Source organism: Podarcis bocagei (assembly GCF_964188305.1).
Source record: "Podarcis bocagei genome assembly, chromosome: Z".
Classification (NCBI taxonomy): Eukaryota; Metazoa; Chordata; class Lepidosauria; order Squamata; family Lacertidae; genus Podarcis; species Podarcis bocagei.
This window is the reverse complement of record NC_138140.1, coordinates 13,738,384-13,752,860: the sequence shown is the minus strand read 5'-3', so window position 1 is coordinate 13,752,860 and position 14,477 is coordinate 13,738,384. Positions and strand designations below refer to the sequence as shown.

The 14,477-nt window shown below is 46.6% G+C and overlaps 2 protein-coding genes across 2 annotated transcripts in view; both read left to right on the top strand.

The window, feature by feature from the left end:
• The window catches only part of LOC308578687 (FK506-binding protein 15-like), a gene marked incomplete at its 5' end in the record, with an annotated part of 122,827 nt that overhangs the window by 23,025 nt on the left and 85,325 nt on the right, over positions 1-14,477 (top strand). The window lies entirely within an intron of this gene.
• Positions 217-5,846, top strand: LOC308578658 (uncharacterized protein; the record flags this gene model as incomplete). Its single annotated transcript, XM_081179138.1, has 5 exons — positions 217-330; positions 1,788-1,895; positions 3,369-3,964; positions 4,693-4,789; positions 5,330-5,846. 5 exons carry the CDS (start codon positions 217-219, stop codon positions 5,408-5,410), a joined length of 996 nt encoding a protein of 331 aa, XP_081035264.1. The 3' UTR covers positions 5,411-5,846.

The following is a 14,477-nucleotide window of genomic DNA, read 5'->3' as shown; positions in this document are numbered from 1 at the left end:
ATTGTAGCTGTCTCCGGTCTCCCACCACCCCTCAGCACCCTTAAGAGAATGTTCCCATTTCCCAGAATGTTTTCTGGGAAGCTGTGAGTGTTTGACGCATATAGTGCAGATGGCGCTTTACTTAGGCTTAGCTACAGCAGTGGATGGAAACAAGGACATGCATTGTAACCGGCTCTGTGGCCCACCTCCACAGAACTTCAGAAATCGTCTGACGTCATGAAAAGCAGATACCATGAGGAGAAGCTGAGTGGGGAGAAGTTGGATGAGAAGGTGGTAGCCCTGGAAGAGGAGCTGGCTGATCTCCGCATTAAGAAGGAGAATCTGGAGAAGGTAGTGCCCAGGGGTGGCAAAAGTCATCACCCGAGGCCAGAAGTGGCTCCCTGGAAAACTCTCTCTGACCCTTAGGATTATCCCAGTGCCACACCCCTCCCCTTCCCTCACAGCTTTGCACCCTTGACTGTTCTTTGCCTCCCTGGAAGATCTAATAATAATGATGATGATGATGAAAGAATCTATACCCCGCCCATCTGGCTGGGCTTCCTCTTTCATTCTTAAAGGGAGGATTGAAAGGGACAAGTGGGGAAATTAACGTGTGTTGCTCCACCTACTTTTACTCCTGGCAGGCGGCCCCCAAGAAGTGATAGTCAGTGGAGTCTAGTCTATTAGGCAAACAGGGCACTGCCCTCACCCAGCCACCACTGGCTTGCCTTCTTCCTTACAGCCAATCAGGATGTGGCTCTGCCTGTCATTGGACTCCTTGCCTTCTGCCCTACCCACCTCAATGGGCAGGAGCCACCTATCCTTGGAACACCTCTGCTCACTCTGCTGGGTTCTCATGTCTGCCATAGGTCTCTCTGCTTACTGTTTATTACAAGGGCTCCTGAACTGTGGTCTGCAGACCACCACTTAGTTAATGCTGGTTTCCTTCTAGCTTTCCCTGCTTAAAACCACAAGAAGCTCAGGGAACGAGAAGCTGTCACCACAGCAGGAACAGCCAGAGCCTGTGAAAGGCAAGGTCAGTGGGGCTCTCTTAAAACATCTTGATGGAGGGTCTGCGGTTCTAATGTGTCCCACAAGCTTGTTACACATCTGTGCTGTGAACCAGTGTGATGCTGTGTAGTAATGCAGAGACTGAACTGCATTACTGTATATAGAGCTTAGCGTTAGCTGAAAAAGCAACTCATAAATTACATGTTGTCAAAGGCTGGAGGACCCTGAAAAATTCGATGCAGGCAGCTGGGTAGGAGTTTACCTTGTATACAATCTGTAGAGAGAGACACTGGACTCCCTGTCCATAGTACAGTGTGAAATGTGACTTGCCTAATTGGTCCCAAACTTTTGGAAGGGCACCAGGTTGGCAGAGGCAACAGCAGTTAACAACAGTTTAAAACAGTTTACAGTCTCACAAATAAGGTATCTCCTAAAAATACACACTCTGTAACCTCTCTCTGTAACAAACCCTGAAGTGCTCTTGAAATAAGAAGTGTTAAGGAAAGCGGCGGGGGGACAAGCAGTAGAGAGAAATCTTAGTCACATTCAGCAAAAGCAATGGCAAACCACACTTCTGTAACTTCAATCGGGAGTTCTTACCTGTTAGTCTGAACAGCACTGCAATGTCATCTATCTCTTGGCACGTGGATGCTATCCAGATAATGTATGTTGGTTGTAAAATAAATGAATAAATGAAATCACCACCACATTTGGCTGTCCAGAAGCTCTTGCAAGCCCACTGTCCTTGCTGGTGTTGCTTCCCTGCCTTCTGACTCTTTGGCATCATCCTGCCCCAGGTGAAGAAGATCATGAATGAGGTCTTCCAGTCCCTGCGGGGCCAGTTCAACTTAGAGGAGTCCTATACTGGCCAGGAGGTCCTGGGTATCGTCCTGAACGCCATCAAGGTACAGCCCAGGGCAGATGGATCCTGACACATGAATAAGATGCAGATTGAGTGAACTGGTCTATCATTTCTCTTCCTTTTTGTATGGTTCCAAATGTCATGAGTTTGGGTGCCAGAGTTTTGGGTGCAAGATGCCCATAACTACTGGGTTTAGTAAGTGTTAGAATTTAATCACTGCTTGGAGAGTGAAACTGAAAGTCAGACGCTTAACAGCTGGACTCAGCTTCCTGTGTTGAGGAGATCGCTTGAGAGGTGGGCCATTAGAGAACTAATAATGAAGATGATGATGATGATGATGATGATGATGATTTATTTTGTTTATACCCAGCCACTCTGGGTGGCTTCCAACACATATATAAAACATAGTCAAACATTAAACATCTTTAAAAAATGGAACACTTTACCAATTTGCAGAGGCCATGCTAACCTCTTTATCAATCCAATTTTAGTATACAGTATGTGCTGCAGACAGAAAGATGGGCCATCAGCAAGACAGACACTCTACCAGCCAGCAGATGGGTGAAGCCCCACCCAGAGCTTTGAGATAGTGAGTTTGAAGACAGTGCCAATGTTTTAGTTAGGAGGAAGTTTTAGGATTTCAGTTGGCTATGGTGTGATCAAAAGAAAAAAGGCTTTCAGTCTGTTAAATGCAGCAAGCTGGAGAGGCAGGATCAGAACACAATGCAGACTGACAGTTTGAATTAGAGGTTGCAGCAATGGGAAAAACGGGACTCTCTTGGAGTGTATGCTGGGGGCCCCCTCCATTACAGGCTCAGGTGTAAATAAACTATATATCATTATGACACCACAGTCTACACTGTGCCTCATTTCCAAAGAAACACAGGCTAAGTGTCTAGACCCCTGCAATATTGCACATATTAGGGTGGCATTTAGCCCCATATTACTAATCATGGGAGCAGCAAAGAGGGTGAAGCCCAGCTCTCTAGAAATACAGTGGTACCTTGCAAGACGGAAAACTCGCAAAACGAAAGGGGTTTTGGTTTTTTGAGTTGCTTCGCAAGACGATTTTCCCTATGGGTTTGCTTTGCAAGACGGAAACGTCTTGCAAGTTTGTTTCCTTTTTCTTAAAACCGTTAATACAGTTGCGACTTGACTTCGAGGAGCAACTCATAGCATGCGGTGTGGTAGCCTTTTTTGAGGTTTTTGAAGACTTGGGTGATTTTTGAAGCTTTTCCAAAACTTTTCCGACACCGTGCTTCGCAAGAAGAAAAAAACCGCAGGACGAAAAAACTCGCAGAACGAATTAATCTCGTCTTGCAAGGCACCACTGTAACAGGTTGTATCTAAGGTACTACAAAGTGAAAGTCACTTAGCTGTGCCTGTGTGGCTGAGTAGGGATTCAAACCCTGGTCTCCTGAGTCCTGGTTAGAGACCAACCATTACACAGTACTTTCATCAGGGGCTGCAGTCGTTTTTGTGGCAAATAATCCCCCCTCCCCTCTACTTGTTCCAGACAACAACTCTGCAGCTGCTGGAGAGTCAGGAGGAGCAAAGGGGGAGCAGCAGCACCGAGGAGGAAGGACCTGCGGGAAGGAAGCAGCCAAGTGCCGTACCCCTTTATGGGGATCCCCACAGCAACTCTCTCCTAGAACCAGCACCAGTGGCATCCCCCGCTCCTTTGGCTAATCTGAAAGAAAGCTCAAGCAGTCCTCCATCCACCGCTCTCGAAGGAGCCCAAGACAGTCTGCTTTTTGCAGCTCCTGAGGCTCATTCTTCGGAAGCACCGGTTGAAGAAACACGTGCAGCCTCTGCTCAAGCTGCAAGGCCGCCTCTCAGGCTCTCCGCCAGAATTGAGAAGGAGAGGCCAAGCACTCAGGGTGAAATGGACACAATAGACACCGCCATTCTGGCACCTCCAAATCCAGCAGCGGATGAGATGGCCCCTGCAATGGAGGGGCCCACAACGGGTCCAGAGGGCAAGGAGGAGAGTGGGGCAAGTCAGCACACTGCTGGCCCCACTTCTCAAGCTGCTGTAGCCGACAAGCAGCAGGACTTGGCTGGAGCCTCACAGCCAAGACCAGCGTCCAGCCCCATGGAAGCGGATTCCAGGTCTGTGCCAGGGCGGGAGGGGGACGGGAACTGTACCCATTATTAGTCTCTTGCCTTTCCGTGCCTTCCCCCCCACCCCCTAATAACATGGGGTTTAAGGCACAAAGGAAGACCCTGGCTCCCCCTTGTTGGGTGATAACGCCAAGGCCTGTTGCCTCCCCCCAACTGCAGCGTCGCCTGGGATTCATTCCTCGGGTCTCCCGTCACACTGATGTGGCCCATATCCAGGGACATGAGCACACAGTGAGCAGAGTTCAAAACAGAAGCTCAGCCTTGAGTAGTAACATCTAAGCCTAATTTATTGCAAATTAAATCAAAGGTAACAGAACAAAGAAAACATGGCTGCTCTCTCTGTCTTTCTTCCTCGGAGAGAGAGCGGCAAAAAACTAAAGCTATACAGAGTGGAAACAACATATCTCAATTTCATCTCACAAGACTCCCACAATCAGTGCTGGAATGTAAACAGACATGTGACATGTAACAATCCCACACACATCTGCAGTATGGGAGGAATGGAATTCTCAACACCCCTCTGCTCCATTCATTGACATCAGCGCTAGCACTCCCCGACTCCCTCATTTAACCCCCACATCAACCCTGTAAGGTAGGCACTACCCAATGAGCTTCAGGACTGAGTAGAGATTTGAACTCTGGTCTCCCAGGGTTCTGGTCCGTTAACCACTGCATCACTCCCACTCTCCTTTTCCTTCTGTCTTTTTCTCTTGCAGTCTTCTTGAGGACAAGGGTGGTTTCTTCAAAGTTGCCACTCCCAAGCCATCAGCATTGGGAACTCTCTTGGCAGAAGACGACGACGAGGAAGAGGTGGTAAGAGCTTTGAGGGAGTGCAGTGGTGTATGGTGCCATTTGGGACGGCTTAAGGTGGCAGGCATAGAGGCCCTCAATAGGTGTTTGATAAACTAAAGTGGTAGTGTTTTGTTACCAGGGCACCACCAATCTTTCCTGTGGCTGTTAGGGGCACTATATTGTTACGGTTTTGTGGCATGTTCATATTTGTTTCAAGCATGTTTTCAGCCGCTATGGCCTTTGAGTAACAAGTGACTAACAAGTCCAATTAGTCCAATCACTTTATTAGGGTCAATGTCCACTATTCAATACTAACAATAGCTGGAACCATAGCCACTGACGGGCAGCAGAGCCAACTACTTCCCGTTTTGTCCTCTTCTTCCCTGCTGAGTCCCACAAGGGCCAACCCTGAGACTTACTAGGAGAAAGCTAGAGCCCGCATCCTTGGCTTCCTTCTCCCGCTTGCCTTGCTGATGGTCCTGCTCAGCTGGCCACCTGAGTCAGAGCCTGCTCTGCCAAGCAGCAGTGACCTAACCCTGCCTTTTTTTCTCTCGGTTTCAGAGCCTTAAGGGTCGGCCTCCCCCCACCCCACTCTTTGATGATGATGACGATGACGACGATGACCTGTACCTGCTGGGATGAGCAGCTTGGAAAATGCCATGGCAATACTTTCTTTTCTCAAGAGCTTCAGTGATTGCTATCTGGGGCTGAGATGGATGGAGCTGGGGGTTTTCCTGTGGGCCTCCCCAGATTGCTCATTTGGGCTTTGGTGGCCTTAATTTGTGGTTTTTGAGGCTGCTAGCAGGAAGAGGGGTGACTCTCTCTCTCTTGGGAGCAAATATCCATTGGGGACTTTGTCTAGCTTCAAAGTCCTGACTGTTTAATTCACCACTGCCGAACACACCTGTACCCTACACACTTTTGACCCAGCTGCTGCTGGGAGTAGCGATGGGTATCACCTTGAACAGCTCCTCTCTGTGGAAACCAAACTTAACCTATTGCTATAGCTCACTTCCAGTTTTGAACCTTGGCAAAACGGATCTTGAAGAAAATAATAATAAAGTGCAATTAAAATAAATTAACCCTGTTGCCTTAGTTCTTTCACTTTAGCACGCCAAAAACTGACTCACCATTTATAGGGCACCTTAGGTGCTTCACGTTCATACACCCAATATGTTAAGAATTAACACCAGTCCTGTGAGGGAGGCCAGTATTAGTAATCTCTTCGTATTGCAGATGGGGAGGCTGAAACAGAGAGTGGCTTGCCCAAAGGTTGAATGATATGCAGAAGGTGATACAGTGGTGCCTCGCAAGACGAAATTAATCCGTTCCGCGAGTCTCTTCGTCTAGCGGTTTTTTCGTCTTGCGAAGCAACGCTATTAGCGGTTTAGCGCTATTAGCGGTTTAGCGGCTATTAAAGGCTTAGCGGCTTCCCTGGGTCCTAAATGCCATTGGAACGGAGAAGATTGATACAATGAGTGATTTCCGATGAATTTCTAAAGTTTTCCCATTGAGCCAGTGCATAAATACATTTATCAGTGAATCGCTCCCAACTCCTTCTTTCCTGCTCCCAAGAGCTGGGACTCATGATTTTACAGCCTTTAAATGGAATTATGTATTGACAAGACACTGGCTTTTTCTGCCATCTATTAATTCCAACTCTGGGGAGTCCAACTCTCCCTCCCACCCTACCCCCAACACTTTTTCTATGTCATGCTGGAGGAATATGTTGACCTGACTGATATTTTGGGAAATGGTTTGCCCATTTACCCTCTATACAATTGGAGAACTCTCCATTTATAATACTAAACTTGGCATGAGGGTTCCCAGGGTGGGGCGGCAGACCTTATTGCTGTTTGTATGTTGGGTGCCATTTTGAATCAAGATGGCAGACTGAAATTTCAGTTTGGCAAGACTTTGCCCGTTTTGTGGCACATGGTAAACCACAAGTAGAGATATGATCGCGAGATTCAGCTCAGGAGTGCTCAAGGTGTGTGTGTGGGGGGGGTCTTCATTGATGTTTGGATTTTGGGTGCCATTGTGAATCCTGGACAGTACCTGTGTGTGTGTTATTAGTGTGGGGGGTGTTAGAGGAGAGGTAGTACCTTTGGTGGAGGACACACCATGCTCCTTCGGTGGTAGTTTGTTCTCAGCGAGCCAGCCAGCAAGAAATCATACGGAGTAAGTGAAGTTAACTCTTTATTAGAAGAAACAAGGCCTGCTTGCTCCCTTCATCAGAGCAAGGAGTTAGACGTGCTCTTGCGAGTGGGTCAAGTCTGAGGCCTTCTTCTGACATTAGAGCTGCTGAGGGATAAAAATAATTACGCTCTCCGCAGTCCCAAACATGGTTAGAAGCCTACAGCTTGCTTTATAAACACTTGCTGGGTGTGAACAGAGAGCCAAAACAAACCTCTGTCTTACCTTTCTGGCTCTGAGCTGGAGGAAGATGATGCAGGTGCAGAAACAGGGAAAGATACCACACCCTTGCATCTTTGTCCTTCACCTTACTCCATCTTTCAGTGGTGCAGCAGGCTCTTTGTAGCAAGGGCATGTTCTGGTGAGCACAAATTTTGAATTGGCTACCCAGGTTACACTAGCTTTACAAGCTCGTTATAAGACATTGTAGAAAAATCAGCAATGCTTCTGTTCACTGATTCCTGGAACTTTCTTGAAATGTAGGCTTCAGCTGCAAACATTACTGGAGCAGCGCGTGGGAATGAAAGGCACACCACTTGTTCAGTGCAAGAATCAACCTCAAGAGATGATCCCAGAGTTGGATTATTTTCTACGACATGTCATGGGTGTTTAGAGTAAGATGCATCACCAAACCTCTTAAATCCGACATTATTTTTGCATTCAGGTACCTCAAAGCGACTTACATAATAAAGCAAACTGAGGGTGTGAACACACTACATTGTTAAAGCAGACAATTCCCCCTCACGACAAAAGAATGTTGGGAACTATGGTCTGTTAAGGGTTTGGGGAACTTGAAGGTGGGAAATGTAATTTAAATTTATGTTGCATATGCAACCAGGTTGCACAAATGCCACACATTTAAAGCACATTCCCCTCAAAGTACCCTGGGCACTTTAGTTTAAAGGTGCTTGGAACTGTAGCCCAATGAGGGGTACACTATGATTTCCAGGGTTCTTTGGGGGGGAAAGATGCATGCTTTAAACGTATGATGTGTATGCAGCCAACCGGGGAACTTAAGTTTAAGGGTGCTGGGAAATGTAGCTCCACGATGAACAAGCTACGATTCCCAGGATCCTTTGGGGGAGGGAAGCATGTACTTTGAATGTGACTTAAGTGACTGGGAAGTCAACGAGGAGGAACTAAAATGGGTTATGATACACTGGGCCCAACATATTGGACACGATATATATGGAGGAGTGAGAAAGGCTGTGGAAGGAGGACATAAGATTCACTGCATGCTATAATCTTAGAGAAAATGTGATGAAGATGATGGAAGCTAAAGCTGTTAAGAAGCTTAATATGGAGTCTAAATGGCCGAGATACTGGGAAATTCTGGAACATGAAGGGGACAGACTGAAATTGCAGAGTTTTGAGAAATTAAAAGGGAAAGTGAGAGACTAGCTTCACTATTATCAAATAATGGAGCTTTTTAAGATGGACAGGAAAATTGGCTTCCAGGTGGAAAAATCGAAATTGGAGAGTGAGTTGTTAGAATCCAGTACTAAAAATTTGTCAAAAATGTATAATTTGCTGCTGAAATGGAATACACAAGATGAAACAGTTAAATCGGCCATGATTAAGTGGGCACAGGACATTGGTCATAACATTATGTTTGCTGACTGGGAATGGTTGTGGAACACCGGTATAAAATTTACGGCATGTAATGCCTTAAAGGAAAATATTATGAAAATGATCTACAGGTGGTACATGACCCCAGTCAAGCTAGCAAAAATCTACCATTTGCCTGACAATAAGTGTTGGAAATGTAAAGAAATTGAAGGTACTTTCTATCACCTTTGGTGGACGTGCCCGAAGATTAAGGCTTTCAGGGAAATGATATATAATGAAATGAAAAAGGTACTTAAATGTACTTTCCCTAAGAAGCCAGAGGCCTTTCTCTTGGGCATTGTCGGCCAATTGGTGCCAAAGAAAGACAGAATTTTTTTTATGTACGCTACGACAGCAGCAAGAGTACTCATCGCAAAGTATTGGAAGACACAAGATCTACCCACCGTGGAAGAATGGCAGATGAAAGTGATGGACTATATGACACTGGCTGAGATGACTGGCAGAATCCATGATCAGAGGAAAGAGACGACGGAAGAGGACTGGAAGAAATTCAAAATTTATCTTAAGAACTATTATAAAATTGATGAATGTTGAAATGCCGAGGTGTTGAGAGAAAAAGAAATACAGTGACATAAGATTAAGTTAAAGAAAAGATTAAGAGGACACATATTTGATAAAATTGCTTAGAAGTTGCTAAAATAATTTGGTAAATTGGGATGCAGAAAGGGGAGGTATGGGGGAGTCCGAGAAACGAAGGTTATGGAAAAGAGGTTATGAAATTATACATGTTTGTTTGTCTTTTTACTTGTTTGTATTGTTTAAAAATTGTTGTAAAACCAATAAAAAAATTTATAAAAAAGAAAAAGGTATTTAAATATACCTTCCCGAAGAAACCAGAGGCCTTTCTCTTGGGTATTGTCGACCAGGGGGTGTTAAATAAGGATAAAACTTTTTTTATGTATGCTACAACAGCAGCAAGAATACTCATCGCAAAGTACTGGAAGACACAAGATCTACCCACCTTGGAAGAATGGCAGAAGAAGGTGATGGACTACATGGGTTTGGCAGAAATGACGAGCAGAATCCGAAACCAGGGAAGAGAAACAGCGGAAGAAGATTGGAAAAAATTTAAGGACTATTTAAAGAAGTATTGCAAAATTAATGAGTGTTAAAATGATGTTGGATTAGAAAATAATCAGTTACTAGCGGTAACGGATAAGCTAAGGAGAATAAGTAAGATTAAATTCAAGTTAAAAGAAGGGAAGGATTTGCTGAATAATTGATTAGAAATTGGAATACAGAAAGGGGAAGTATGAGGAAGTCGGGGAAGTAAATTATAAGAAAATAAGATTTTGAAATTGTACCTGTTTTTTGTTTGTTGTGTTTATTGTATTGTCTTGTTTTGTTTTTGTTGTTATAAAAATTATGGAAACTCTAATAAAAAAATTATTTTTTAAAAAAGAAAATGTGATGAAGAAGTTATACAGGTGGTACCTAACCCCGGCCAAATTGGACAAGATGTACAAAAACAGTTCAGATGTTTCTTGGAGAGGCAAAAGTGTGGTTGGTACCTTTATACACATGTGGTAGGAATGCAAGAGGATAAAAGAATTCTGGGATATAATTTCTAAGAAGAAGAAGAAGAAGAAGAAGAAGAAGAAGAAGAAGAAGAAGAAGAGTTTGGATTTGATATCCCGCTTTGTCACTACCCTAGGGAGTCTCAAAGCGGCTAACATTCTCCTTTCCCTTCCTCCCCCACAACAAACACTCTGTGAGGTGAGTGGGGCTGAGAGACTTCAGAGAAGTGTGACTAGCCCAAGGTCACCCAGCAGCTGCATGTGGAGGAGCGGAGACCGAACCCGGTTCCCCAGATTACCGCTCCTAATCACTACACCACACTGGCTCTTTACTCTTTACTCTAAAATTTAAAAGATCTTCAAACTCTCATTTCCAAAAAAAAACCCTGAATCCTTCCTGTTAGGTATTATGTCCATGGAAATTAAGAAAAACCACAGACCACTTTTTATGTATGAAACCACAGCAGCCAGGATTTTAGTAGCAAGGAATTGGAAAGGTGATGTTATAAGTTCTATAACAGTGATATCATCCCCACAAAAACGGACTGGCAAGCAAAAATGATAGAAGATCTACAACTTGCCAGAACAACAGGGAGAATAAGAGGAAATTCAATACCAAAAGTTAATCAAGATCGGATAACATTTAAGGAAGATCTTAAAAATGAGTGGCAACGTTAATCTCCTGACAGACCTAGAATGAATCTTGGAATATGGAGAATGTACATAGTAAAAGTTTATGGGTATTAAACGAGAACGCTAAATAAGAAGAAAGAAATGTGTTTTGCCAGACCAAGTGTAAATAGCACAATGAGAAGATTCGGAAGTTAGCTACCTGCGCCTTCCTCGCCTTCTCTTCCTTCCCTCGATCTCCTCAGACGCGTCCCTTCTTCGCCCGGCGAGCGGAGGCGCCACCTCATTGGCCAGCATCGAGCGAGCGTCACCCGCCCTCTCGCCTCCCTCTCCCAGAAACCAGCTTCCCATTGGTCCAGCCGTGTCCCCCTCCCTTTCCGTCAAACTTAAGAGTCCCGCCGCCAAATTCGCGGCAGCGGCAGCAACAGCTGATCGCTGGCGTCCCCGTGCACGCGTTTCTTCCCTCCGCGTGGAAGTTTGGCCCGTTTGGGGACCGCGAATGCCGCCGGCCGCTTTGGCTTGCTAGTTTCGCTTCTGCAGCCCAGCGCTTGAGCCATGGCCGAGAAATTGCAGCCGCGCACTTTGCGGCTCTCGCCTCCCGGCTTGGGCTTAGTCGAGGGGCGCGGGGAGCGAGGGGCCGTCAGGATGTTGGGGGACATGGATGAAGAAGACGAGGCCTTCCAGCTTCCGACGGGAGGGTGAGAATGCGGCGCCTCTCTGCGTGGGGGGAGATGCGGGGTGTGCGGGTGTCTTTGGGTCCGCGTGAGGGGGCGGGGCTGTGTGAGGGGACCATAGCTGTGTGGGGGGCTGGGTCTGCATGTGGGACTAGAGCTGTATGTGGGCCTGGGGCAGTATGTGGGGTTGGGGCAGCATGTGGGGTTGGGGCAGCATGTGGGATAGAGCTGTATGTGAGGCTGGGGCAGCATGTGGGACTAGAGCTGTGTGTGGGGCTGGGGCTGCATGTGGGGTTGGGGCAGCATGTGGGGTTGGGGCTGCATGTGGGACCATAGCTGTGTGTGGGGCTGGGGCAGCATGTGGGGTTGGGGCAGCATGTGGGGTTGGGGCAGCATGTGGGACCATAGCTGTGTGTGGGGCTGGGGCAGCATGTGGGGTTGGGGCAGCATGTGGGGTTGGGGCAGCATGTGGGACCATAGCTGTGTGTGGGGCTGGGGCAGCATGTGGGGTTGGGGCAGCATGTGGGGCTGGGGTGGGTGGGTGGAGGCTTACGAAGGGTGATTCCGAGCACATGCAGAGGGGTTTGTCTGCAAATACGTGCTGTTAGGCGCTGAGAGAGAGGCGAAGTTCAGCTGAGCTAGGCGTCTTTGAGCCAGCAAGGTTCCTTCTCTCTTTTTCTCTCTTTTTCCTTCTTTCTGTCTCTCTGCCTCACAGCGTTGCTGGTGAGGATGAAATGGGCGGGGTTTCGGACAGCTAAGGATGAATTGGGAAGCGCTGGGTTGCATCCGACTAAGCTATGCGTTGGTTACGCCCGCCCATTTCAGTGGACCAACTCTGAGCTGAAACCGAAGTGCCTTGTGTTTTCACTGTTTCTTACATGCTTAGCTTTGGAGCTAAAAAGTTTGCCTCTCATGATGATTGGGTGCGGGAGGCAGGGACCCTGCTGCAGAAATAGTAACCTCCGCAACCCCAGACCCCTACACCACTGGTGATGGGAGTGCACTTGCTCTACAATCCAGAGGGCCAAAGGAACCCCACACCTTTTGTAGAGTGAGGGAATACATTATGTTTTAGTAGTGGTTTGGGAGTAGGAAGTTCAGCCCAAGGGTTAATGGGGAAAGGAGCATTTTTCTTAAAAAGCAAGACTTATTGGGGAGTAGACTCCACTGAATTCAACTGAACTTCCCCATGAATGTACATAGGGTTGATTTGCATACAAATGCCTGTTGCCTGTGCTGTGGTGAAATATTTTCCCTTTTCCTAATTCTAGCTTTCTGTTTCCACTTCTTCTGTGCTGATGTTACACTGAGAGAGAGTCACAAAGTGAGCTTCATCTCCAAGTGGGGGTCTGCACCCTGATCGCCCAGGTCACAATTTGGCATTCTAACTCCTGCCCTAAAGTGGGTGCCAGTAACAGGACTGAATGGAGGTGTTTTGTGGTCTTAGATTCCTTCTACAAAAGGAACCCTAAGAAAGATTTCTAGTGCCCTTTACACTGTGACATTTTAGGTGTTCAAAATAAGGGCACTGCAGTGCTGCTTTTGGCAACGCTGGCAGTGAGCAAAGGTCAGAGTGACATATAGCCAGTGGGAGTTGTAGTTCAGAAATTTATGGAGAACTGCAGATGCCCCCCCCCAAATATTCAAAATATAGTCCGGCCCCCCACAAGGTCTGAGGGACAGTGGACTGGCCCCCCTGCTTAAAAAGTTTACTGGCCCCCGATCTATGTCTTCCCAGAATGTCACTCTCCCCAGAAGGAGAAGCGAAGCTCACAATCTCTGTTCCGCTCGCTTCTTTTGGGAGCCCCTCAAACATGCATGTTGCCACTTGTGGTTTTTCTCTAGCTGTTTGGGGTGCTGTCAGGCATTTAAAATGGGCACTTCACCCCTTGGATATTTTTGCTTGCTGTTCAGTATAGCATGGAGTTTGGGTCTAAGGCTGGAGATTTAATGTTTGAAGATACTTGACCTTGGTATGTGTGTGTTGTTTCTTTCTTTGTTTTAATCTGCAAGTTTCTAGCTCTCAGGAGTGCGGGGAAGTGGGCTAGGATGTGTTGTAACTGGTAAGTTTCTGCTTCCAAAACAACCCTGAGATGAGATACTTCTGAATGTCTGTAGGGAAAACCACTTGTGTTCAGCCAGGTTTATTCCCTCTCCCCACCTTCCTGGCAATGAATCTCCGTATGTGGGGAAAGGTAAGCCGCAAGGGCAGGGTTGTATCTTTGCAATACAATAGTACCTCGGGTTACATACGCTTCAGGTTACAGACTCCACTAACCCAGAAATAGTACCTCAGATTGAGAACAGAAATCGTGCTCCGGTGGCGTGGCAGCAGCAGGAGGCCCCATTAGCTAAAATGGTGCTTCAGGTTAAGAACAGTTTCAGGTTAAGAACGGACCTCTTCAACAAATTAAGTACTTAACCCGAGGTACCACTGTAATGGATACCTTTTAAATTTTTGTTTTGTTTACAATGTCTTCCGGACATCTGTTCCAAAACCAAAGCATTCCAAAACCAAGGCGTACTTTCCTATAGAAAGTAATGCAAAATGGATTAATCCATTCCAGACAATTAAAAACAACCCCCAGAATAGCAATTTAGAATGAAAATGACTATCTAATTAGACTATTGATCCATAAAATGAAAGCAATAGACCAGGCTGCTATCTGCTAACCAGTATTAAAAACTGGCAGTGATTTACCCATTGCCATTGGAGGGATGAGTGCACGGGGTGTGTGATGGGGGAGTTCCAGTGGCGGGGGGGGGGTGGAAAGGAAGGCAAAAGTCATCTCTCTGAGGAGCAAGTTGGCTTCTCTTCCTCCCCCCATGCCAGCCTTTCTGGATCCATCCCCCCACCCACCCAACCCGCCACTTGGGTGTGTGAAGAACTCTTACTGCAGTGGTGGCACCAGCATCCTGTCACGGCAGTCACTTCTGGGTGTGGATCGGTGGCAGCGAAAGCGGAGAAGGCGAAGTCGCTACATCATTAACGACACCCTTCTCTGCTTCCAGATTTCACTGCTGGCACCAACTGAGGGAAGGCCGTGCCGAGCAGACAGGGGG